A 26,467-nucleotide genomic window follows, 5' to 3' on the forward strand; every position below is an offset into this window, starting at 1 on the left:
CATTTGCCCACTTACCATTAAACCCAGAATCACTTTTGTACTTGCTCTTTTGCTAAGGAAGGCACTAGCTGTCCACTTGCCTATTTTGGCATAAACATAAACTGCATAAACATAAATGCATAAACTGCATTCACAGTGCAGTTCAGTTTGGAAGGTGCCTCCACACTTCTGTATATTTTCCCAAAATAAAGTACTCTTGCCTAGGAGAGTTCAAAAGAACAGTTCTTCTCTTCCAGAACATATACATATGGCACTGAATTTCACTGAACAGTTGAAAACAGTGCATGGTTCTGCTGAAGCATGCTCTGGAGTTGCTTTACTAATGATAGAGCCACTGAAGAGTTTTCAGCACTGGTTAGTCCTTTTAAGATACTTCTTAGTCCTAAAATATTAAGCACTTTTAAATAGATTTCTATTTCTCTAGGGTGATCTGGGTAGGATTTGCAGCTCACTGCATTTAAAAGGCCTTTGGAGTGATCATAAAAAAACAAGTTTCATATTAGTTCACCTGAACAGAAAAAAAACCCTAAATATTTAAAGGTAATCTATACACACCAAAAATCATGTCCAGGCCCCTCCCTTTAATTACTTTAACCATCACACTAACCTACACACTAACGCAAACCCATTCAGCTGAGATAAATTACATTACTCCAGTAGAGAGGGGCTTCTTTTCCCAGAAGTTACCATGAGTACTAAGTGAGGATCACCTACCTACATTAGTTTTATAGTCAGTAAAGAAAGATGTTCTCACAAACAAATCTGACTCTGGCAATTTCTGAACTGTAGGACTTTGTTGCTTCTGGTACCAAGTGAACATCCTGGCAAATTCTTGACTACATGTCAGGTGGAGACCAAAGCATTACTGCTCCCCTACTCAACACAGAGGTCTCTGCTACCACCTCCCAAAGACTGCAGCCAGAGACCTGAAGCAACAAGCACTCTACAGAGAACATGGAATGAACTCCTTCTCCAAACTGCTTTTCTGAAGTTGATAGAGAAAACATAGGAAGTTAGTCTTCTTCACTTATAATCCTTTGTGAATACTCCAATCCCACCTGAGATGTCTGTTGCAGTGACACAGCTGAGAGATTTTACTCCATTTTAACACAGGCTAAAACCTCTTTTCATAAATAAGCATGTTATTAATTTAGACAGCAAATAAAAAATAGAAATATTGCTGCTGTGTTAATAAAGTGTTGTAAGTACAGGCATAAAAAAGTTGTGTATTCAAGTGAATCAAACTTCTCATTTCAAATGCAGTGACTCTCTGTCACTTTCAGACTGACTACTATCCAAGGCAATATAAATAAAATGGGGATTTCCACCAGACTATGCTCCACTGAAAATACATTTACATTGTGCTTATTAGAAACTTATGCATAACCAAGATGTGTATTCTTGCAGATACCTTTCTATGGAAACTTTAACGTAAAATATGCTTTCATTATACCACAAACATTAAAAGTTGAAAATATATGCAGCACAACAGCCCAGTCTGACCACGCTGGAAATATTACAAAAGTTTGACTGTTGAAAGGTAATAGAAATACCAGCTCACAGACACCACACCAATGTGAAATAGTAACTTTCAAGTATGACCAATAAAAGAGCTCAACACTAGTGAGATTACGTCATTGTTTCCTGCCTGAGAAGAGGAGCTATTTTAACTAAGCGAAGCTGAGCAAAGAGGAAGTCTAAACCTTCTACAGATTTGGGGCCATGAAAGAAGCATCTCTGAAGAAATTTTGCAGAGCACAAAAGGTGAGTAATGATCCCTTATGCCGTGCTAACAAAATAACTTGGATGTTCATATATATTGCTAAGAGACTTTGCCCAGAAGCAGAACATGGGCATTAATTCTAGAACTAATGAAAATATATTTAATTTTTAATGCACTTTCACAATATCAGCAGCATTCTATAAAGAACATTTAAAGAAAAATGATTGCATTTGTAAAAGCATAGTACCATAAATACTGTTGTTTAGGATTTTAACAAAAATTTTAAGAGTATGCAATGAATGAAAACATTGGTAAGTACATTTATCACTAAAATAAAAATGTTTGTTTTCATGAAACAAAAACCAGGAGATCATGTTACTTGGTGTCTCTGTGCTTCACTGAAAGCCATGTTCTCCTTGGGGAAATGCAACCAAAGATAAGGGACAGACAAAGTAAAAAGGGGGATTGGGAAGGGAGACACACACATGGTTCTTTAAATGGAACCCTGTTACATAACACACATTAAGAATCTGGAGGAAAAGATTTAATTTTGCTGTCAACGTCTTGTTCTCATACAGGGCACATAGCTGGCCTTCACAATTCACATTCAGAATGTCAGTGATCATTAAAAAATAAGAAGACTGATAAAACATACAGACAAACAAGAGAGGAATCATTTAGAATTAATACAGACCAGTCTTCCAGAAACCAGTGACTCCAAGAGCTCTTCAGCAAGTGCTTTAACCAATACTAGTAAGTAAATGTTCCCATTATGAAAAATGGCAACTAGGGCAAAACCATCCACCCAGAAGCACCCAAAGATATGCTTGGGCTGACCTGAGAGATATCGACCTGAACTCCATGCAGATAAGTACCAACGAAAAAGCAAAATATCTCAAATTGTGTATAAATGCAGATAGGTAACATATGCTTTTAAAAAATCTCCATATTTCTTACCTAAATAAATGCTACATTTTAGGTTCTTAAAAATTAACTGGCATGCATTTAAACTCACAAAGTTGGGAAACAGTCTCCAGAAACCAAGCAAAAAAAAAAAAAAGGCAAAAAAACCCAACAAACCCTTTCTCTTAGAGCAGGTCAGTTCTTTTATATATCTCAAAACTATCACAAACCTGAAATAACTAGCAAACAAGGCATGAAAAGTATATCACACCAGATTCAGCTTCCTCTCTTCCTACCAAAATCAGGCTACTGGCTATTTTGAAAACATGACCTGACCAGAAATAAATATAGTCACTCTAAGTCCAAAGGAGACGAGCAAAACCGAAACTAAAATCCATGATGGTTCTTAATATTTAAGTGGATTATTCTACCTGTCTTACACATTACTACTCAATTCATCTGCCAAATCACTCAGGACATTGAGCTTGGTAGTTCTGCACTGTCAAACACAATCACTAGCAAGAGAGAAAAAATAACAGAAGAGAAAAAACTCACAATGTGCACGGTGGGGGAGGTGTATATTAAGCAACATTTGGACAATTTTGTGCAACAGTAGTGAAAGTGGAACAGTGTGCCAGACAATATTTTAATTATGCTGCTAGCACATTCACAATAGGTTTTAGCATATGCCATCTAACCTTCAATAAGGTTTGCTAGCATTATTTATTTTCTTTTTCTTATTTTTAGAGTTCTTCATGCAATGAGGAATTTGAGAGGCATTTATACAGATGCCCTCCAAATCTTTCTGTATTACATACATGGCCTTTCCCATACAAAACAAATTCTGTTGCATGTTCTAATATCCTCATCTGAGCACAAAAACACACCTTTTTTTCATTTGTATGGCCAAAAAAAAGACCGTGACGTTAAGGGTTAAATATTTCTATGCATAACTTTAACATATCTGTAAATTGGAAAACTGTAAGAAAATGAAAAGCCCAAACTTTATATTTCAAGGCAGAAACTAACCTACATAAAGATTTAACGGGCCATATTTAAGTTATTTACTCCATGGTAGTCTTCTCCAAAGCAACTGGTATCTGCCAGTTTCAAAGCAGGATGCCAGATTAATAAACACTGGTTCAATCCCCTATGCATTCCTGTAGCACTGAGAAAGTATTTGGTAACATTACAGAGAAAGCATTAACCAGATGGGCAGTAACAATAAACATGGTTTTGAATGCATTCTTCACTTCTGGAGATAAAACACACAGGACCTATGCACCCTTCTGCTCTTGAGAACTGTTCTGGTGCCTAACAGATACTGTGGAACTTCCTTGGCTGTTTGTCACAAGTGGGAAGATCAGACAAACAACTAACTTGTTCCTCCTCCTCTTCACAAAGCTGCCACAGGGCTGGGTAAAAGGCCAGACAAGAGGAACCCTCCCACATACAGTCATGAAACTGTGACCACACCAAGAGCCAGGAAAGTGCTGGGGGTGAGGGTTAAACAAAGCACTCATGCAAACACCAGGTAAGGCCTGCCAGCCTCATGGGCTCCAGAGAAAACCAGGGATCCTCTCCTTCAGCTCTCATCACCTCAGCTTGCACAGTGACATTTCAGATGTCCAACTCCAATGACCAAGAAGCTGGATGAAGGAACATAACTTTGCTCTGGGGTAGCTGGCCACCAGACAGCAACTTTTCCCCCCAGGCAAATACTGTTCCCCTATGGCCTGACTGGAGACTGTGCAGCTTTCCTGCTTTTTAGTTTTTTAAACAGCAAGTCTATTAATCTATTATAATTTTATGCATATGTTGGGTGGGTGGTTCTGATGCCCTAGGATTAAACACTCTATTAGAAACTAGGCAGATACTCAAAGAGTTTTTATAAATGTCTTTAAAGAGCAAGCACCTGCTCTTTTGGGAGTTAAGTAGGTCCTACACAGATAAAAGGCAAAGTCAGTACTCTTTGCATATCCAAATGTCACTACATGCCATGCTGACTTGTTTCTATTCATAACTAGTTTTAGTCAAGAATTTTTTAACAGAGACAGCTTGAAGAAATATTTTCTTTAGAAAGTAGTTGTCGTAGCTCAGATATAGCTATTTCAATATAACTATCAGCTACTGATGAACACCTGAAATGTCAATCTTGACTTTTTGATTCCTTATATTAAGAGACCCTGTAAGTAATTAAAATATTTTATTAAAACATGCTTATAAATACTATTTTCACAAGTCTGACAATACATGTTTCCCTCAGAGGATGATAATGTATTCGTAGTCAGAAAAAGCAACAAAACAAGCACATTTCAGAGCTAAACAATAGTTTCATCACTAAACACTATCCTAAAACAATCTTCCTGTTTGTTTTTAAAGACAGTTTTTATTTGACTGAGAATAACTTCCAATATTTTTTTTGATTTTAGGGGATTTATGGAGTCCAACAACTATTCTAAGTTTAATTAAACTATGATGCCAGAAAATTCCCACCCAGAAGAATACAGGATTGCATCACTGGTCTTCTACAGCTTTGTGTTCACAGTGGGATTGTTGGTGAATGCCACGGCACTATGGGTGTTCAGCTGCACAACCAAGAAGAGAACAACTATAACTGTATATATGATGAATGTCGCATTACTTGACCTGGTTTTTATATTTTCCTTGCCTTTTCGGATAATCTATCATGGGACAGAAAAGTGGCCTTTTGGAGATACATTCTGCCGGATCCTCGGGGCTTTCACTGTGTTTTATCCAGCCATTGCTCTGTGGCTGCTGACTTTTATCAGCGTAGACAGATTTATGGCTATTGTTCAGCCCAAACATGTCAAAGAACTAAAAAATACAAAAAAAGCTGTGCTGGCTTGCACTGCAATCTGGATAATGACCCTCTCAACAACATCCCCATTGGTGTTTTTACGATCTGATCCAGACCAAGCCTCAAATTTCACTACCTGCATGAAAATGCTTGACATCATCCATTTAAAGGAAGTAAATACATTGAATTTTTGTCGTTTGATTTTTTTCTTTTTGATCCCCTTGTTTATCATGATAGGGTGTTACCTAGTCATTATTTATAATTTTATTCATGGCAAGACTTCCAAACTGAAGCCTAAGGCCAAGGAGAGATCCATAAGAATTATAGTTACTCTGATTGCTCAGGTACTCATCTGCTTTGTACCCTTCCACATCTGCTTTGCCTTCCTGATGCTGCAAGATGAAAACACAAGTTACAAACCCTGGGCAGCCTTTACCACCTTCCTCATGAATCTCAGTACGTGCTTGGATGTTATACTGTACTACATTGTTTCCAAACAATTCCAGGCAAGAGTCATCAGCGTAATCCTGTATCGCAATTACCTTCGAAGCATGCGCAGGAAAAGTTTTCGAACTGGAAGTGTGAGATCACTCAATAATATGAACAGTGAAATGATATAAAAAGAGAAAAAATGTCAGGGGACTTTGACAATGTAAACAAGGGATTCTTTTTCCAAATTCTAGCACTGGGCTACACAGAAGGATGTTCTATAACCAAAGATAACAGATATATATGTTGCATTGTAAATACGATGGAATCGGAATAATAATTGCGCTTCTTTTTATTTGTTCAACATCTTTTGCTGTTTCACCTGAAATGAACTAAATCTAGCATCAGTGTTAAACTTTCCAATGCTTTTATCACCTCAAATGTCTGTGAATATTGTCAGATGTGAAAGTGACTATTAATATAATAAAGCAGACAACACTGAAGAATTATGATGCAATGCATATATGAATTTTTTATATTTGCATAATCAAATGCTCCTGAAACTACTGTATATCCCACATTTCTAAAATTAGTTTCATTCTCTCAATATCAAATTCATTATGACCTCATGAGAAGGTATATGTAGGTAAAATTTATCTTTTACTTAATTAAAAACATCTTTGATGCAGATTCCTTTGTAGCTTACTACATTCTGCAGTCATAAAAATACCATCAAAGGGTAAAATGTTTAAACTGTTCATTACCTACCTGTGGGTATGATGTGCAAAAGCAAGGTGTCATAAATATGCACAACGTATCTTTTTACATATAGGAAAATATTAATTTCTCCAGACACATTAGGAGCCTATGTCCTAGCAATAAACTCTAGGTAACAAACAGGAGCACTGGCTACTCAAGCTTTCAACTTCTTTTGAATACTCACACACTAAAAAAAAAATGTACTTTTATAATATCAAACACATGATTTTTGTCCCTTATACATCAGTCTTTAGATACTTTCAATAAATGCACTGGAAAAGCAGAAATAAAAAAAAGGTCTAATACAGTGTTTAATAATAAAAATCTTACTCCAAGAGCTTTTATTATTACCTCAGAGTGTACAACACATGGAAACTCAAGTCTCTGTGATCTCACCTGCCAAAAGTTTAATCACAAAGGGTTGCAAGCTCTGTGGCCCTACTGTAATATGCACATCTTTTATTAAGTGCAGAAATCTCAAACAAAGGCTATGCAAAACTGAACCACTGAACACCTTACAGTTTTAAGAACTTCAGCTGCAAGCACAAAAGTAAGTAAGGAGTAAGTAACAAGCTCTGGCACTCAATTTTTGAAAAACATACAAAATACCAATACAAAATGCATATGCATTTAAAAGGGAACATAAGCACATGATTTACAGTTCTGTTGCCTTTCTGATTTAAGACAGAAATCAGCACAACCTGATTCTAGTTTTTACAAATTGAATGGATTCAAACAATTTAGACTGAACAAATACAGCAATAATTTTTGTGCTGCAAGCCATGTTGCAATCATGTTAACAGAGGAAATGAAACTAATGGATTGGAAACTAATCATCGTATGGATAAATTATAAATTAAACAAAAATCATAGCTAAGAAATAAATGTTTGAAATTACAGTAGTTGTGCCAAGAACCTTTACACTTCAGTTCAAAAGAGGATTAGAATAATTTGAAGTGTTAGATGAAGAAAGGTTTCTTTAAAAGAAAATCTTCAGAAAACAATCCCTTGAAACTATATCTAAAATAACCAATTAATTAGAAGCTACTTACAAACCAGAAGGCAAGCTGTTGATGGTGATGCCAAATATATACTGAGTGATTTCTACAAGGAGAAGATCAAACAAAGCTGAGAGCGTCCAAGCGCCCAATAAAAAAGACTGGAAAGAAAAAGGTTCATTTGAATCAATTCAACAGTTTCAAAATAAGGTTTTAATATACCTCTAAATATAAGAAAAATTAAGAAAACCCCAATAGTAGCTCAGTTAAGACAAATCCAATCTTTAACACAACGTAATTCCAGGTCCACTTGTCTAGATAATGAAGAATCAAGACTAAGATTGTTTCCAAATTAAATTTCATGGGTCTGATACCTTACAACTGATACAACTGCAAATAGAAATTAGAATAATCCACTGACTGCAAGGTATTATCAATATAAATTTAAATTTATTAAAACCAAATTATCTTTACAAGCTTTTAACACATATTTCTCTACAACATGCTAGAAATAAAACTGCAGTATTCATCCAAGAGTACAATACTAAACTGTACAGAAAAGTTTCTATTAAAAAAACTCAAAACTGGAACTTACTGAAAATTTTCTGCTGCCATATCTTCTTTCAAATATTCTGAAGTTGTAAATGAGCAGACTGCTGCAGAATGTGTCTTTCAAGTCAAGACATATTGTTCTTCCACATACAAGTCTCCAGATCTGGAAAGTTAATATCATCATGTTAAGCCACTCCTTCTTCAAGGAAATTCTTTACAGAATTTGTGCTCAGAAATAATACAACACTGGAGTCAGGTAAAACAAATGCAGCACAGTTAAGAAGGGAAATACAGAGAGTAGAATGTCATGGAGAGTCTCTTTATTTTAAAATATTTTCAAAGCAGATGTCTAACTGTTAAAATAAACAAACAATTGAAATTAACTCAAAACACACTTTGAGCTTCCTAGTTTACGCTTACAAATAAAAATGTAAATCACTATACTAGTGAATTTAGAATTACAAAGAAAAATATTTTTGAAGCAATCTCTAGAAACAAACTAGTACAGTGTAACTGTCCTAAGAAGGCCTAATCAGATCAGCTTGCTCAGGGCCATGCCAAGTTGAGTCTTGAACATCTCTAAGGATGGAAACTGTTCCTCTGTTCCACCAGTCTTACAGTAAAAATCCGTTCCATTAAATGGGATTTCTTGTATTTCAATTCATGCCAGCTGCCTCTTGTCCTTTCACTGGACCTCACTCTGCCTTTTTTTTTCCCCCCTCACATTAGGTATTTACACACACTGGTAAGATCTACCCTAAACCTTCTCTTCCCCAGGTTAAACAATCCCAGCTCTCTCAGCCTCCTCATACATCAAATCCTCCAGCCCCTGACCAGCCTGGCAGCCTCCACTGGACTCTCTCCAACATGCCAAGTTCAATTTTGCACTCAGGAGACCAGCACAAGGGACAACACTTCAGACTGCTCTCACTGAGACTGGGTAGAGATGATCACCATCCAGGCCTCCTTGTGAAGCTCGTCCTACCTAACGCAGCCCAGGACACTGTTTGGCTTCTTAGCCACAATGCTGCATTGCTGCTTCATGTTCCATTTAAGCCTCACCAGGACCCTCAGGGCTTTTCCTGTAAAGTGATTTCCAGCTGCTCAGCCCACAGCCTGTACTGGTGCATGGTGTTACTCCTCTCTGATACAAAAGTCTGCATTTGCCCTTGCTGGACTAAGGCTCCTACTGACCCTTTTCTCGCCGCTAAATGGCTGCAGAACTAACAGGTGTAACAACTACAGATCCAAGTTTTACATGGCCCACAGGCTTGTTGAGAGAACGCTATGTCCTACTGTCCAAGTTATGAATGAAGACACTACACAGTATTGGCCTCAATCCACTTCACTCACCCTTCTCACTATCCCATGTCAACATGCCCCAATTTAAATCCTAGCCTGAGTACCACCCCTCCTGAAGTCAAGACTGGCAGGGCCATGACCTTGCAGCTGAGTATTTAATGCACTGAGCAGCTCTCACACAGACTATGAAAGGCTCCTAGCCTTACTGCTCTTTGCTTTAGCCAGCTTATAATATATACACAGATATGATATAACGAAGATTTTTTACACACAGCATTTTCGCTGCTCTTGAGGGCCTTCTGTATGGAGACAATGACCTTTTAGTTTTGGACAGCACATATTTTGCCTTCCAAATCAAATGTACTCTTCTTCAACTGTTCACTTTAATTTGTGTGCTCTCTACCAGCTTTAAGAAGTGATAAAATCCAACATCCGAAATGTTTGTTCATTCCCTGGAAATTCCTTCCCATTAAACACATCCTTGCAGGTGAATTTATTCTAAACAAAATTTCTTTTAAGAGTTCTCATTTGAATATTAGCACCAGACAGGAGTTAAACAATCTGTTCTCTCTGATCTCAGAGGTACTCAGGGATAGCTTGCTCCAAAGGCTGTGGCAATAAGTGAAACAATCTCATTAAATAAAAAACCCAAACTCACAAATTCCCTCAAAGTTCCACAATAAAAGTGTCATAGCTTTTACAGATACTTGCAAGTGTTTATGGTTAAGACACAGTAGAGATGTTTTCTTTGAATAAAATGCAGCTACTACTGTTTTTCAGCAGATCAAACATATGGAAAGAGAGGATTCCTCTGAAGACAAATATCAAAACAAATAAATAAACAAATGCCAAACCCACACAATTTTCATTTAAAACTTGAATAGTTTCTCAGACTTTTTCATTCCCCTCCCCAAACACTTGGCTGTAACATTTTTAAAAGCCAGACATCATTTATGTATTTTCACTGCACAGCATCAGCAAGTTACTTGGTAAATATGAGTAGTGCTCTTCCAGAGTTGTAATTTATTATTACAAAAGCTCTTGTTTTTGACAAGAAAGATTGCAGAGACCATAATAGCACAGAGCATCACTAGCTAGGTCTAATAATCTTTTAATGCTTACAGGCTACAGCTGGCATCCTCAAAGACATGAATTTGACTACATACCTTTTGTTTGATGCAATTGTAAAATCTATGGGCTAAGATAAACACAGAGGCACTTGCTAACCTTTCTCTATTGAGCAATAAGTTTTCTACTTCCAAAAATTAAAAACATCCCAAAACAAATATCCACAGAACTTATCTAATCACTTTTAAGTGCATTATTTCAACACTTTGAGCTGATACTATAGGATCCTTAATTAAATTTAAAATAAAACTGTACAAGATACAATTTCTAAAAGATAGAGTATCTTAGTTTGAAACAGGAATGAGTATGAAATTAACCAATTCATTACCAAAGAGCATGACAAACTCCCCCATCATCCCCCATTCTAAATCTTTCAATTTAGAAGCAGCAGTTCTATTCAACAAAGTTCAGTTTTCCACAGCTAACTACAACAGTTAGTTAGAGAAGGAAAATTATGGCCTCCATTGTTAAAATAATTTATAATCAGCATGCCTAAGCAAAGTAGCCCTCTTCAGCCTCAAAAATTAGGCACAATAGGATACTGATATTCATATAAAAATATTTCTTTTATTAAATGGGTTAAGTCACACTTCATTCACAGCAAGTTTACATATGCCAATGCCTGAAAGGAAATACAACACAAACCAAGTAGTTTCCCAGACAAGAAAATGAAATGAAAAGCTATATCGATTGTTTCAGATCAGTTTTTCTCATGTTTTCCAAAAAGTAGCATACTGGGGGGATATAAAAAAAGACAAGAACCAGCTGGTCTACAGCAGTGTACAAAGGAAAAGAACCAGAGGACAAACAGACTGTGGGAGAAAATTGCACAGAAAACCACAGTTTGCATTCTCTTTTCACACAAAGTGAACAGACTCTTACCTGAAAATCCTCTTTTACAGCTTGTAGGTTGTACGCAAAGAACTTCTGATAATGTTGGAAGAGCAGAGTCAACAGAATCGAGATGGCACTTGGGACTAGTAACAAACTCTTTGACAAAGGCGCTTTATCTTAAAGACAAAACAAATAAACCATCAAACCATTTTAGAGAAAAGTCTTTCACATTCAAAAAGTGACATTTAAACAGGTGACTGGATGACACAATAGCAGTGACACCATCTTGACTTTTTAGCTCAACAACTTCCAAGTTGTCAAAAACTTGCGAATAGATAGGAGAAGAACACACTAATCAAAGGAAATGTTTAGAGATATTAATAACAGTTAAATATTAACCAGACATTTTGTTTCCAACATTTTCTCATGAATTTGGCTACAACTAAAACTAAGTTCTTTGCACCTACTGAGGTCATGTCCTCCTATACTGCCCTCCTAAGCCTCAATCGCATTTTAGGAAATAAAATAACCACTCTTTCTTCTAGCAAAATATACATACACATTTAGTTAAATACTTCTGTTTCCTTTGCATTAGGGACTAAGATTAGTTTTTTCTTAGAGGCTTTGAAGCAGGAACCACCTGAATAAACAGACTTTCTCACCACTGCACTTAGATCCATAATTCAAGGAATCATTTCTAAGTCAATTTACATGATACGCATCTTCCTTCCATTCAATCATTACAATTATTCATAAAGAAATTACTAGAATCAGAATGCTTGTGAAATGAGAACTTCTTTCCTTCTAGGGGCATGATTTTCAGAAAGGACACAGAAGAAAGCAGGCAAAGAACAACAAAATCTGCAGTACACATTTTGCATTTACTAAAATCTACCAAGTAGAATATCCAGCAGGAGAACAGACAGCAATTCACCCTAACCTGTTGGTACAGCTGATGCGATAAAACAAAAACTCCAGCCAGCACAGGGAGTCTGAACTATGACTGTTCTCCTTCTCACAAATGTAACCTGAATCACATTTACTTCCTTTCCAAACACCTCAGCTATGGCACAGAATTCATTCATTTTCAGACAACTGTTTTGCAGGGTACTACAAAAATCCATAGTTCTGTTTTCATTCTTCTTAATATAATAAAAGAAGCAATGAGATTACTTTAAAAGTAGTAATGGGGAGTAAAGAGCAGGAACACAATAGGAACAAAACTGCATGAAACAGTATAATACAATAAACATTTACTACCTGTCCAGATTAAAGTGAATATCGCAAATGATTTTTTTCAACATCTGCTGCGCACTAGAACGGTGAACTGCTAGAAAAAGCAGATGTCAATAGGCACCAAAGAGAAGATTTTAATTATGGCACAATCCCACTGCCATCAAAAATATGGCTTTGGCTACATAGTTTAAGCATGATCCTCATCCAAGTATTAACTGATGACATCAAGAATGATTTTGATGGGCATGGTTAGCTGTTCACTGTTGCCATTTCGTTGCAAAGGTTTCATGCCTTCTTGGTGATTTCTCATGGACAGCTCCTCACAGCACTGACTCCTCCTCTGCACAGCCAACAAACTCCATCTTACATCTCGACCAGCCAACCTTCTCTTTTACAACACCCCTCCTAACTGGATCCAGCTGTGGCCCATTAAGGGCAGGCTTGTTCTTCATTCTTGATAATTAGCACAGCTGTAACTCCTCAGGGGTGAGATTACCTTCACCACTATCTCTATTCTCCTACATTCTATCTATCCACAGTTCACCACCTTGAAGTCTGCAGTCTTCTGAGCTTCACCATGGGAAGAAAACACAGCTATGTGTATCATAATGAAAACTTGTACTTCAAACTATTAATTCAGTCCACACCCATACCTTCTGAGTTCATTATTTAAACATGCACTTTCCATTTAAGCAAGTATGGCCTTGAAGAACCATCCTTTTATAGAAACTAGGCAGTTACTTGCATTGACACAGGTTGATGTTACTATGCTAAATATAAGCTCTACTTTTATGATTCTATGAGACACCTGGGCAGAAAGTCTGCCTGATTTTTTTTTTTTTTTTAATGCGAGAAAACTGCCCACATTTCAATCTACTATCTTTCCTTGGGGTTGTTTTTTGTTTTTTTTTCCTCCAAAAATAAAGTCTATGTTCTTTAGACATCCATTTTAAAAAAATTGTTCATTCCTCTAAGTCAGTTGTGCTTTTCAAAACCATCTGAAGCCATCAGAGTACTGTACAATACTGGGCAGAAAAAACAAACTGGAGCTTCCAGAAAGCTACTATGCAGACAGTGCACACAGATATTCATTTAAAACCTCAAGCAATACTCCCTGAGTTAACTTAGTTAAATTAACATTTCTTAACATGAAAAGGTCAATTTTATAAACAAGATACAGATTTTTGATACTTGGAAGTATAGCCTAATTCTGAAGAATTGCAATAGTCACAACACTAAACCTTTCTGAACCACAGTTGGATAAAAATTGGGGTTTTTACTATATTTTACTAAATGCATTTATGTTATTTCATGAATTTTAAGAAACTTTCACAAGAACTGATTAATCCTACAAAACTTTTTACGTAACGACAACATTATCACAGACACACATGAGAACAAAGTCTCTAGATATCCCACAGTGACTATATTTTTCTATACAGGTTTAATATGTAGATTTTACTGCAATTTTTTTATTAGATCATTTTTACATTACAGGTAATATAAACTGAAATACTTTATCCTATCAAGTTAATTCCTAATTTGAATGCTTTCAAAAATATCCAACCAACAGAACCTTATCTGTTTTCTCCAAAAGTGTGAACACACAATTTATTAAGAGCCTCCTTTCAGCTTAGACACTTTAAACCCTGATACAGGGAAAAAAATACTTATTATAAGACATCAAGTGAAAAACCACAGAAGCACCTAACCCATAAATCTGACTGTCACCCACAGGAAACATCATGTGACTGATGGAAATTTCTACCCTCCAGCTTCTCATAATGTCATCATGTTTGAGAAGTTTATTCTTGTCTACTGAACTTGAAAAATATAATAATGCATCCTCTGAAAATCTTTTTCCAAGTGTTTCACTGCACAGCGTAGCAGTTTGCTTTATCCCTCGACACCATAAAGATCATTCTTGAGGACTACTCTGACATTGTGGGGAAGGAACAACCTTCCATTGTGGAATGCCCCAAACATGTCAGACCAAAAATGACAACAATTTCAGATTTTGCACAATTGAGCATTCTGACATCCAAGTCAAATTCCTTACTTACAATGCAAAGGTAAAATTTAGAAAGCAGAATTCTAATCCAATGAATGTGCAAGCATGGATGAGATGGAAATAGTAACCACAAACCTAGTGGGGCACCAGTCTGGTGGCAGCACTGATGAAAATGTGCACAAGAAGGAGAAAACAGAGTGTCTTTATACCACACAGAGAAAGAAGAATGAAATTATAAACACTCATTTTGACCTCTGAAGTTAAAATATATCAAATACTGTCTTCAGGGATCTTGGAATGAATCTGTGATCCCAAGATGCTCCTTAAGTGGCATTTCTTTCAAACAACAGGCAGTTATAGCACTGGTGCTGCAACACACCTACTGAACATCCACCTAAGTACCCAGAGAAATTTTTTTAATAACCAGCAGGATACGCCCACACTATGATGAAGAGCAAGGAATTAGCTTCCACTACAGATCTTTGCTTCTTCCTGGTGCAATGGAGAAGTCCTCCCCCAAAACTGCCCTCATAATCTCATGGGCAAGTGTCCCAACCTTCATCTACCAACTGTGCAATGCAAAGCTGATCCTAAAATGCGACATAAATGAAAAGAACACTTCTAAGCCTCCACATTCCACCCCTGCACTTAGTACAAAGCCCACAGATCCTCTTCTTCCAGAATGTACTACTCTGCTGGTTGCCAGTGCCTCTCTTACAGTACAGAGTGAAGGATACAAGTGTCCATCTGTCACAGAGGGGGAGGTTTATGGCACAGCTGCCTGAGTTGCAGCTTCAGAAATCAGCACTGCACTAATGGCAAGAATGAGAAAATATAGCAACAGCTACAGTTTTTGAAATTATTTCCTGTCCCTGCCTGTTCACTACTCAAAGATGAAGAGGCAGCAGATGGGCATAGCAAAACAGGCAGCCAGACCAAGCTACTGTTGCAGAAGAGCTCTTGCAGGAACAACTTCACCCCCTGGACTGCTACTCCAGGCTCAGGACTCAAAGAGGATCTCATTGCTGGTTGATGTGAAGTGATGAGCAGCAGCTGCAGAAGTTCAAATTAGCTCAGAGCAATTTCTGTGGGATCCCTACTGAGCTTACACCACAGCTGCACAAAACATGCTGTGTAACTCTTTTTTTCTATCATCTGCAAATTTCCCAAACCAAGCTGCTATAAGGCAGGCGTGTCACTTTCAAACACACAATTAACTTCTGGGGGCTACTATAATGGCACAAAATACCCACAAAACAGTTTTGAAGTGCTTATACACAAGATCTGTGAATTAAACCATAACCGATACACAACTGAACCCACAGTACTTCCCAAATGCACTCACAGAATCTGCATTTTCAGTGGTTGTTTTTCCTGCATTAAGCCATCATGCAGATATCAATCTATTGTATTTCAAGACCTGTCCAAGAACCTGCAGCGGGCTCACTAACCAGCAGTGATGTTAGTTTGCAATTGAAAACAGTAAGAGTATTACTGCAGGAACAGTTCTTCACCAAATGCTTCTAAATTCAATCCAGAAGCTGAGAGGTGAATAATATTAGTATTAAGAAAGCTAATAGAGAAACCTGTGATCATGCTTTAAATCTATTTTTTAAAGGCACAGGCAAGACTGTAATCAAACTACTTGCCTCTACATTTACTGTTTAGAAAACTGCTAGGTGTGCAGCCTAGGTCACAAACTAGTAAAAAAAGAAAAAAAAAGAGAAGATACAAAAAGAAAAAAAAAGAAAACCTTTGTTTCTAAAAGCAATACTTGAAATAGAAACTAAACCAGGTTGAAAGTATCAAAAATATTCACCCCATTCAGCAAACTTTTCTTCCTTCCAACCAGACAGAGATGTTACCATACTACTTTTAGCATACACTGTCAGAAATATCAGGTATGGCTACACCACAAGGCCATGTGGAGTTCCCCACATGAGCTTGAAATGAAATGAGCTAGCTCTGCAGAAGCAGAATAGCCACAGTTTTGTGGCCTTCAACACTGTGCTGCTTCCAGGGCTCATGCTAACCAGGCTGCACAGCAGCATGCTGATGTACAAGCTAATTTGCTTTCCCATATAGTTCTGTACTGCATAATACTGTTATGCACAAGTCTTATGTATTCAGTACATGCTTCATTTCTCCTTCAGTCATACCACAAAGCATTAATTTACATAGCTTTATTATTTTCCCGACGCCTCTGCACAACAGAGTTCAGTCCTGCCAGTTATGCAAGCAGAGGAGCACAGAGATCCCTTCTTGCCTTGGGGATTTTTAACAAATTGCTAGCACTGCACTACAAGGGTCACAGAGGTAAAAGCCTAAGTTGCTCTAGTGAGTTCAAAGAGTTCTCCTCACTCCTACTACAAGAAATAGCTTGTGTGCAGTAGTCAAAGTAGTAAAATATTTTTCAGATGTAACCAGTGTACATGCTTTAAAAGATGGACTCATATTTTACCTTAATAATGACTAGCTCTTAACAGACTTTCCTACTAGACTCCTCTGCAGTACATAAACAGCATGAAGAGTATCGGGAGGGGATATTACAATGTCTGCAGAAAGGTTTTGTGTTGGTCTAACCAGTTTAAACTGCTGGTAAGGCCTTTGTGTCCAATAAGGAAAAGCCTTGCTGTGTATCATACTTTGCCCCTGGGACACAGCCTCGTGGCAAACTAAGCAGCATTACAGTAAAGCAAACAGCCAGGCCAGTCACACACTCACGTGAGCCTTTGCAGAACTGCTCAAGTGTTCCAGCAGCATTGTACACAGGACCAAAGCTGCCAGCAGAGTGCAACACATGCAACAGCCTGGGTGTGGCACCACAGCCCACCTAAAGCCAGGTGCTGCCAGGATGCCCCCTGAGCACACTGCAGTGCTCTCTGACAAGTCAGCTGGGTCAGTGTTCTGATAAGCCATTTGCATAAGTCTGCACTGTGTCTCTCACTAGTACCCAGAGCCACTGGCTCTTTTTCCAGAGCATGCCAGCTCCTCCAATATTCCAGATAACAGAAACAGTTTCCACAGCAGAGGCAAAATGTCTTTGTCCTCTCAGAAAGTGGTGTTCTTTGTTTTCTGGCTTCTCTATCTCAGTCGTACCATATACCAGGTATGTTTATTTTTACATTTACATCTCCTCATCCCAACATTATAGATGTTAATCAGTCTGTCAGAGGTGGCACAGCAGGCTGCAGGAGCCTTCAGTGTGACCTGGCACAATCATTGTTATTGCTGCTGAACCAGGTGTCCACTTATTCAGGGTCACTGATACAGCTCCCATAATCCTCCAAAACTGCATTCTGCCAGAGGTTCCCGAGCCCCAGGGGCAGAACACACACACACAGTCCCCTGGTGCAACATCAGGCACCAATTCATTAACTACCTGAACCATCAGATTCTGTGCATCAGTGACAGAATTCCACACTCCTGCTGCTACTGCAGCAACTTCTGCTACACACACAGAAACAAGTCTGAGGGCACAGGGACACCTGAGACTGCCACAGCTGTGCCCTAGGTGAGGATATGTCACTGCATTTAAATCCATGCCTCTGCTGGAGTTTGTCAGTGCACCCACACCAGCCAAGTCTTACTGTAAAAACACACTTTAGGTCAATGGGTAAGTTCAGTAAGAACATATGTTGTATTCATTTTTGAGAAGGAAAAAAAAAAAGCACAACACTGAGTATGGAGCTGTGTCAGGGAAGGTTTAGGTGAGAAAGGTTCTTTGCCTAGAGTGACCAGACACTGAAGAGGCTCCCCAGTGAAGTGATCACAGCACCAGCCTGACAGAGTTCAAGAAGCATCTGGACAATGCTCTCAGGCACACGGTGTGATTCTTCAGCTGTCCTGTGCAGGGCTAGAAGCTGGACTTGATAATCCTTGTGGGTCTTTTCTGCATCAGGATGTTCTATGGTTCTCCGGTTTTCTTTCTGCAGAATAACATATTGTCTAGGTTTTTTCCCTACCACAGATATGTTTCTTATGACAACCATTTCCCACTCATCCTTCTGATGGATCAAACCTGGAAACACTTGTAAACACTGACCATGACTTTCCACCCATTCAGTCTAACAAGGATACTTTTCCTCCTCCATTCTTTCTCATAGAATTATATACAGACACATGCCATTGAAAAGTCCCTCTACAATACTACATAGATGCTACAGTATCTATTGGGGGCATGTGGAGAGATGAAAAATCAGGAGCTGCAAATCAAGGTACAGTATTATCAGATCCATCTGAAAAAGACTCTTCCCTTCTTTGGATTCCTCATAAAAAATACAGCTACAACTAATACCCCTTTTGAAATGCCAGAATTATTCCCCCCTAGTCATAGGGTGCTTTCATACTCAAATGGATTTCACACAATCACAGAATCAATTAAGTTAGAAAAGATCTGTGAGATCATCAAGCCCAACCTCTGACCAAACACCATCTTGTCGACAAGAGTGTGGCACTGAGTGCCACATTCCAGTTTTTTCTTAAACACCTCCAGGGATGGTGACTCCACCACCTCCTCGGGCAGCCCATTCCAATATCTAATTATCCCTTCTATTAAGAAATTCCTCCAAATGTCCAACCTGAACCTCCCCTGGTACAGCTTGAGGCTAAGTTCTCTGGTCTTGTCCTGTTGTTGGTTACCTGTGAGAAGAGGGCAAGCCTCACTTTGCTTCCTTTCAGGTACTTGTAAAGAGTGATAAGATCACCCCTGAACCTCCTTTTCTCCAGGGAAAACAACTCCAGCTCCCTCACCCACTCCTCACAGGACATGCATTCCAGATGCTTCATCAGCTCCATTGCCCTTCTCTGGACAAGATACAGCACCCCAATGTCCTTCCTAAACTGAGGGGCACAGAACTGGAAACAGTACCCAAGGTGTGGCCTCACCAGTGCTGAGTACAGGGGGACAATCACAGCTCTGCTCCTGCTGGCCACACTACTGCTGATACAGGCCAGGGTGCTGTTGGCCTTCTTGGCCACCTGGGCACACTGACTCATGTTCAGCTGGCTGCCGACCAGGACCAGATCGTTTTCCTCCGGGCAGTTTTCCAGCCACTCTCCCCCAGATCTGTAGTGCTGCCTGGGGTGGTTGCAACCCAAGTGCAGCGCCCGGCACTTGACCTCTTTGAACCTCATACTGCTGGGTCTCGGCCCATTGACCAGCCTGTCCAGAGAGCTCTGCAGAGCCCTCCTGCCCTTCAGCAGACGGACACTCCCACCCACTTTGTAAGGAGCACGCAGTTAATCAGCAAAGCTTTGACACAGCATTTGTCCTCGCCTGCTCTTAGGACTGTGGTGCCCAAGTGCACACCGCAGCCAGGTCAGCTCCCCACTGCTGCTTCCAGGCGCTGCAGGTTGTGTGTCCTGTAAAACAGCTCAGAGCCAACCCCAGACACCGGCGGAGTCACTTCAGCTAGCACCGCGACAGGAGATTATTTACATGTGCTGTGCATAAATATAAAGCTAAGCAGAGCTAGGGGCATGTTAGTCCTTATGTTTGCCTTATCAACAAACTGGTTTTAAAAAACAAGTGTAATTTCACATTTAGAAAACAGGGCTTTTCTGCTTTTTTTTTTTTTTTATACGTGTTTTGGCATGGAGATCTATATCGATGTATGCAAATACATATGAACACACAGGGAGACACAGCCACACACGGACATGCAGACACACACACAGGCAGACACACACAGACACACCCGCGGCTCCTCCCGCCGTCACGTAGTTTAAAAGTCCAGCCAAGAGAGGACCGAAGCCAGCGGCTCCCCCGGGGCCGACGGCGGCAGCGCCGCCCGCGCTCCCACCCCCGGCCGCCGCCCTCCCCGCTCCGCGGCGGGGCCGGTACTCACAGAACCCGTTGGAGCCGGTGCTGGTGAACATGGCAGCGGCCCGGCCCGGCCCGGCGGCGGGCGCGGCTGGCGCAGCCCCCGCGGTCGGGCAGCCCCCGAGGAGCCGCGGCGGGCCGGGGCCGGGGCCGGGCTGGCGGGGCTAAGGCGGCCGCGATGGGCCAAACGCCGCCGCCAGGCGGCCGGGCGGCGCCCCCTGCCGGGCCCGCCGGGCGGGCGGGCGGCGCTTCGGTGTGCGTGTGTTGTCCGTAATTACTGCTGTCCTCAGGAACGGGAGAACTTCTTTCCCCTGAGGGTGGCAGAGCACCGGGACAGCTGCCCAGGGAAGGCGTGGGGTCTCCCTCTGTGGACACATTCAAAGCCCACATGGGCACTTTCCTGTGTCACCTGCTCCAGGTGACCTTGCCTTGGCTGAGGCGTTGCACTAATCGAGCTCCAGAAGGCGCTTCCAGCCCTAACTATTCTGTGATTTCGTCATTCAACACGACTTAAATTTTAAGCTTGCAGGTGCCTTGAGGAAGCCTGACTCCTTACGCTTGGGAAAACTCTGGCCCTGGAGGCTCGCCCTGATTTGGGGAGTCCAGGCAGTAAATGTCTGGTTAGGAGCTGTGGGTGAGCTGCCATTGCAGCTAACGGGGACAGAGTCAACACAGACAGCAGAGCCCGCAGAGCTTTGCAGGTGGCCGAGTGAAGGTGTCTGCTTTAGGATCAAATTAATTCCTCCCCAGGCTCCCACGAGCTCTGATGGCACATCAGACTCCGGCTCTCCAACAGCATGGTAGGCACCCAAAATGAGGTGAGCCACATTCCCGATTTCATAGCAGGTATGGTATCATGAGGCTGAAACTATTAGGGCACCAAATGCCACTGACATTTTCAATGAAAATGTAGAATTCAGACGTTACTGAAATAAGTCATGCTAGGCATGTGAAAACGTGACAGTGCTTTGCAGCACAAGGTGCGTGCACTTTGTGTTTGTGTGGTGATGGAACTGTGGGCCTCAAAGCCACATTTACCTTACTGCAGTACAAGACTGAAAGCAAATGCCCCTCTGGAACTGCAAAATGTGACTTGTCAGCTAGGTAACTTAATTTTTAAGTAGGCAACTAATACTAATAAATTTTAGGTAAGTCTTATATTTCTTACATTCCATACATTTTGTTATATACCATTAAAATGCATCTTAATATTTACATTCAAATGCAATTATTAGCCGGCATTCAGAAATGCTGAGTTCCTGAATCTTTGAAGACATAATCTCTTAAACACTGCCAAGGGGACATAAAAAGACCTTTTGCTTTGGCTCACAAAGGCTTCAGCTAAGATCAGCATACCATACAGTCTTTTTAAAATGGCCAATTTCCAGCACTAGCTTCAGATCTGTGTTGCTCACTTGCCCTCTCTGTACAAGGCCTGCATCAGGCAGGTGGGATTGGGACTCACAATCCGCTCACAGAGCAGGAGGTATGTCTAAACCAGCCAGGAAGAAGAGACAATGAGATAGCACATTGGAAATCCTGACTTATCCCAAGATGAGGTTCTTTCCTCTGAAAAGAATCTAAATTGGATTCACAGCATGAAACCCATCCATACTTTGTGTCTTTGGCTACAGACAACCAGCTTACTCTCTGCTGTTAAAGCGCAGCTGGAAGAAATTATTTGCTACAGAAATTTTCCTTCTTTCTTTCAAATGCAAATGCCTCTGGCTGCTGCATGCTACATATGCAAACTCTGTCTTGCCGGTGCACTGCTGAATGCCTGTAACCACACAAAAGTGACAGGCAACCCTCCTTTCTAAGGAATGGAAGGTAAATAAGGAGGTGCAAAGCCTGCAAATCTTGTAATACCTCCAGCGTGAAACCTCTTTGGGAAAAGCTTGGGTGTCTCCTGAAGCTTTAGGGATCTAATGAGGTACTCATGGCTTAATTAATTACCATTTTGAACTTTTTTTACTAACCTCCACTTAAAGTAATTAAGCCTTTTTGTGGATCTGGCTTTACTATAGGTGAGGATAAAACCTGAAAACTTTTCCAGTATTGCCTGTGTAATAGGTTTAGGAATGTTGTTTCAGTGCTGAAGATAAAGCTTGGTTTTTTTTCTTTTCACAGTCTTACAGAATGAAGTGACCATTATCTAGAAGTTTACATTCCTAAGAGCCAAGGCCTAGTATTTTTCTGTTTTATAGGCTCTGTTTTGAAGATTTCCCTAGATTGATGTCCTGCAAGGTAATCATATTAGAGGGATTGTCCTCTGCAACGTCAGGCACTGGAATTGGATTCAAGTCATAATCACTGAACATACTAGAGACTTAGGCATGTATTCCACTCAGTGAGGATGCATTTGGGAAATGTTTAAGGGTCATTTTGAAAGCAGCTCTGTGGACTTGTTATCATTGACAGATACAGCAAAGCTGGATGAGTAGCAATAGCTGGCAAGCTTCTCCCAACAGCAAACCAAAATCCTTGCAGATTTGCAGTACTGCTGCAATACAGGCAGCTGGCTCTCAATCCATTTGCTGCTATCTTATAAATGTCTACAAATACATCATGGAGTCTGTGAAACTGGTAGGCACCCTGATGTCTTTATCCCTTACTTTTTTTTTTTTTTTTTTAATATGATGTCAATATTTCTGAGATTACAGCAGATGAGATCCACTATGTATTTTTGAGAAAACTGCACACCCCTTGCTAATAATTATAGTTTCACATACTGATTGAATAGTAGAGGAAGTGTAGTTTTTTGCCCTCAGATGGAGTGCCAGGCAGAGAGGTATTTTTATCACAACACCGTTGCTGTCAACTGGTAGCATGTCATACGAATTAAGCAAATTATTTGCATTGTTGAAATATACAGTGTTGATTACTTTGGAGTTAAATGAAATCATCAGTCCTCATGCTTGCCTTGGAACATATCCCAGAATAGGAAGGCTAGCACTTATCTACTAATCTACTCAGAACAAGCTTAGAAGGCTTTGACACTGCTCAAATGTCAGCTTGAATATCTCCCATTTGTTTATTACATCTAGTTAGTGGGGTCAATGTGGTATGGACAAAAGAAAGTAATTTAAATTTCCTGCTCAAAAGAAAATCCCAGGAGACTGGAATTTAGATTTCTAACTATTTTCTAACATTATTAGGTTGCTTTCTTCTCTAAATTTGTGATGTTTCTGAAGCAATTCTTAATTACTAATTAATCTCCAACAGTCAGATGCTCCTCTGACATCTAGAATGAAGGACAGCAGCAGAGTAAAACAGGATGGAAATGTAACCCCTTGCTTAGGAATTTTCTGACTAAACTCAGTGCAGGTTAATTATTCTGCAGGTTAATTGCAAATGTTCTCTGTCTCTTTGATGTCTAGGTTTTCCATGGCATTCATAGTAGCTCTTGCTACTAATATTAAAATTACCTGAAACATTAACAGATACATAGAGGAGTTAATGCTTAATTTAATTATTTCACTAAGTTCTCCCTGCAGTTTCTAACCTTTGTGTTGAGTTGCAGAAGATGTTAAGGAAAACAGCTGTGCAACACACATGTCCTGCAGAGGAAAATTCAGCAGCAGTGCAGCTTGCTGATAGCAGCCTGCATAGGAACAGGAGGAAGGACAGAAGGCAGAGGCTCACTGGGCTGAAATCAGACTGATTTGACTTGTACCTTTCCAAAATTAGTGAATTTCTCTCACTCCTTCAGAAGTGAACAAGACTTTATACTACAGGAGACCTCCTGTCCTCTTAAAGTCTAGTGTGATCATTTTATTACATAGTTTTGGGGGTTTTTAGTGGAGCTAGAAGATACAGAATGTTTACTAGCTCAGTTCTTTCCATGTAGAGCTAGGTAGGCGTACTGTTAGTAAGGAGCAATGGAGTGGCTGAAGGAGTATTGGGCTTTGTCGGTTATTTTTGCAATTGGTTTTGCATCACAATATTATAAAAAATTAGAATACTCAAACATGATCTATTAGTTAAGGTTCTAGCCATGAGATTTTTTTGCAAAACTTAAAATGCCATGTTGAACCTGAATGCCATGTCAGTGTCTGGTAACATGAATGTGGGCAGCTTTACTTCAGTAACTCAAACACATCACTGTCTTGTTTTTCATCTGGACCCCCTGAATGGCAGGCAATGACAGTGCAGTAACAGTTTAAGGTACTGGTTTATCTGGAGCTGAGCCCCATACCCTTTCACACTGCAGGTCTTAACCATCACCTCCCTTCTAACCATCAGCCATGTGATCCTAAGCACTGGCACCAAATGCACCCAGCTGTTGGCATCTCTGTTCAGGATGCAGCACCAAGCACTTGATGGGCAACTTGGTCTCTAAGTATTTGTAAAACACTGCCTAAAGGTACTTAAATTCCGTGTCACATTTATTTTCAATAAATTTATTTCAATAAAGGTTGAGATCCTGTGAAAAACAAGAACATATGGCAGGCATAACCAGGAACCAGATCCTAATACAAACATATTGGGAAAGCAAGGTTAAGATGGAATATTAAAAACTCAGATTAAAATCAACAATTAAGAAGCATCAGAATCAATCTGCCTATGTTCATGTTTTATTTCACTTAGATGAGGCTTCTTGTGAGAATTAAAAATGCACTGGTCTGGCTGCCCTTGTTTGAGCAGCTGTTGCTGCATTTTAGATCACTCATTTGAAGGCCATTAATTCACTGCAAAGTAAATTGTGAAACATAGTAAGCCTTAGCAAAATTATAATGTTTAAGCATAATGCTCAGAAGACCCAATTAAGGAATCCATTAGGAGGGCAAATAATTATGTGTAGCATTGCACAACACAATGTACTTTGCATATCTGTGTTCTCTGTTGCATACAAGAGATCAAGCACTAGTCATCAATTTCAGACTGAATTTATGTCAGAGTACTTTTGAGATTTGGAGCATATGCTAAATTACTCAAGATAACTATCAGTGATAGCAAAAACACTAGAGCCTTTAAGATGCGGAAAATTATTTGCATAGTTCTACACAGGTACAACTGTGCTGAAATTCTCTATTCTGAAAATCAGACGTTAGAAGATATTTATAAGGTTTTTAAAGGCCTTCCTTCTCACTGATAGCTACCCATATTTCTCTGTTTCTCAGATATCCTCATCCTCTTGCTTCACATCCATATTGTAATGCTATCTGTGTATCTCCACACAGTGCAAAGATTATTAATCACCTGTGTTTACACTTGGAGGCAAATCTGTGTTTAAGGGAATACCTGATGAGCCACATCATGATGTTATCAGGCATGTAGCATAACACTGCTAAGACATTAAAAAAACCAATAAAGCTTGAAGCAGTTCTCATTATCTCATTTGTATTTGAGGTAAATTTGAACATGGACTAGTCTTGTCTTTTTTTCACCTAATTACTGAAATCAGCAGAAGTCTGTGTTCATATAATTTTATTGAAATGCAGTGATCTCTCAGAAGATCTTGCAAAAGAATAAAGGATGTTCATCCCAGCAATATACTTGCACATTATTTGCAATAGAAATATGCACACCTACAGGAAATAAGCATTCCCAGGTTTTCTTTTCTCCTCCATAAATGTTGGTAATGGCAAAGTTAGGTGTCAAAGAGATTTAGCATACAAAAGTGTAAAATTTTGCCCAGCTGTATCCTTGAAATCGCCATCAGAAAACCAATCTGCTTTTCATTGTCAGAAAGAGGAACTACTTCAAAAACAATAAGTGTATTCACAAATAATGTTTAGGTACAGTAGAGGTATTAAAATCACAGAAAATATGGTTTATTACAATTATTCTTGATTCTTTGCTGTACTCTTTCCAGTATGGACCATTATCTGCTTGCTGCTACAGACATTGTAATGCTAGGTAGATTTCTAATACTGAAGGTGGGATCTAGTCAGACTGAAATATAAAACTCATTAAATGCAAAAATTTGCATTCTTACTGCATA

The 26,467-nt window shown here is 39.5% G+C and overlaps 2 protein-coding genes across 4 annotated transcripts in view; one reads left to right on the forward strand and one right to left on the reverse strand.

The window, feature by feature from the left end:
• The window catches only part of UBAC2 (UBA domain containing 2), an 87,454-nt gene extending 66,751 nt beyond the window's left edge, over positions 1 to 20,703 (reverse strand). Inside the window, exons 1-4 of the mRNA XM_064408372.1 lie at positions 20,546 to 20,703; positions 11,498 to 11,625; positions 8,229 to 8,348; positions 7,688 to 7,794 (exon numbers count right to left, since the gene is read on the reverse strand). Coding sequence (XP_064264442.1) covers positions 7,688 to 7,794; positions 8,229 to 8,348; positions 11,498 to 11,625; positions 20,546 to 20,576 — 386 coding nt within the window. The 5' untranslated portion in view covers positions 20,577 to 20,703. The remainder of the gene's footprint in view (positions 1 to 7,687; positions 7,795 to 8,228; positions 8,349 to 11,497; positions 11,626 to 20,545) is intronic.
• On the forward strand, positions 1,531 to 6,470 carry GPR18 (G protein-coupled receptor 18). 3 transcript variants are annotated; one of them, XM_064408375.1, is made up of 3 exons: positions 1,710 to 1,764; positions 2,302 to 2,476; positions 5,059 to 6,470. In XM_064408375.1, exon 3 carries the CDS (start codon positions 5,102 to 5,104, stop codon positions 6,065 to 6,067), a length of 966 nt encoding a protein of 321 aa, XP_064264445.1. In that variant the 5' UTR covers positions 1,710 to 1,764; positions 2,302 to 2,476; positions 5,059 to 5,101; the 3' UTR covers positions 6,068 to 6,470. The 3 variants fall into 3 exon arrangements, with proteins under 3 accessions (XP_064264443.1, XP_064264445.1, XP_064264444.1); XM_064408373.1 differs by lacking the exon at positions 2,302 to 2,476 and having other exon boundaries at positions 1,531 to 1,764; positions 5,059 to 6,469; XM_064408374.1 differs by lacking the exons at positions 1,710 to 1,764; positions 2,302 to 2,476 and adding an exon at positions 3,340 to 4,160.
• Positions 20,704 to 26,467: the final 5,764 nt, after the last annotated feature.

Source organism: Passer domesticus, chromosome 2 (genome assembly GCF_036417665.1).
Source record: "Passer domesticus isolate bPasDom1 chromosome 2, bPasDom1.hap1, whole genome shotgun sequence".
NCBI classification, from domain to species: domain Eukaryota; kingdom Metazoa; phylum Chordata; class Aves; order Passeriformes; family Passeridae; genus Passer; species Passer domesticus.

Coding starts and splice junctions, on each gene's coding strand:
- GPR18 (XM_064408373.1), top strand. CDS start 5,102: ATGATGCCAGAAAATTCCCACCCAGAAGAATACAGGATTGCATCACTG.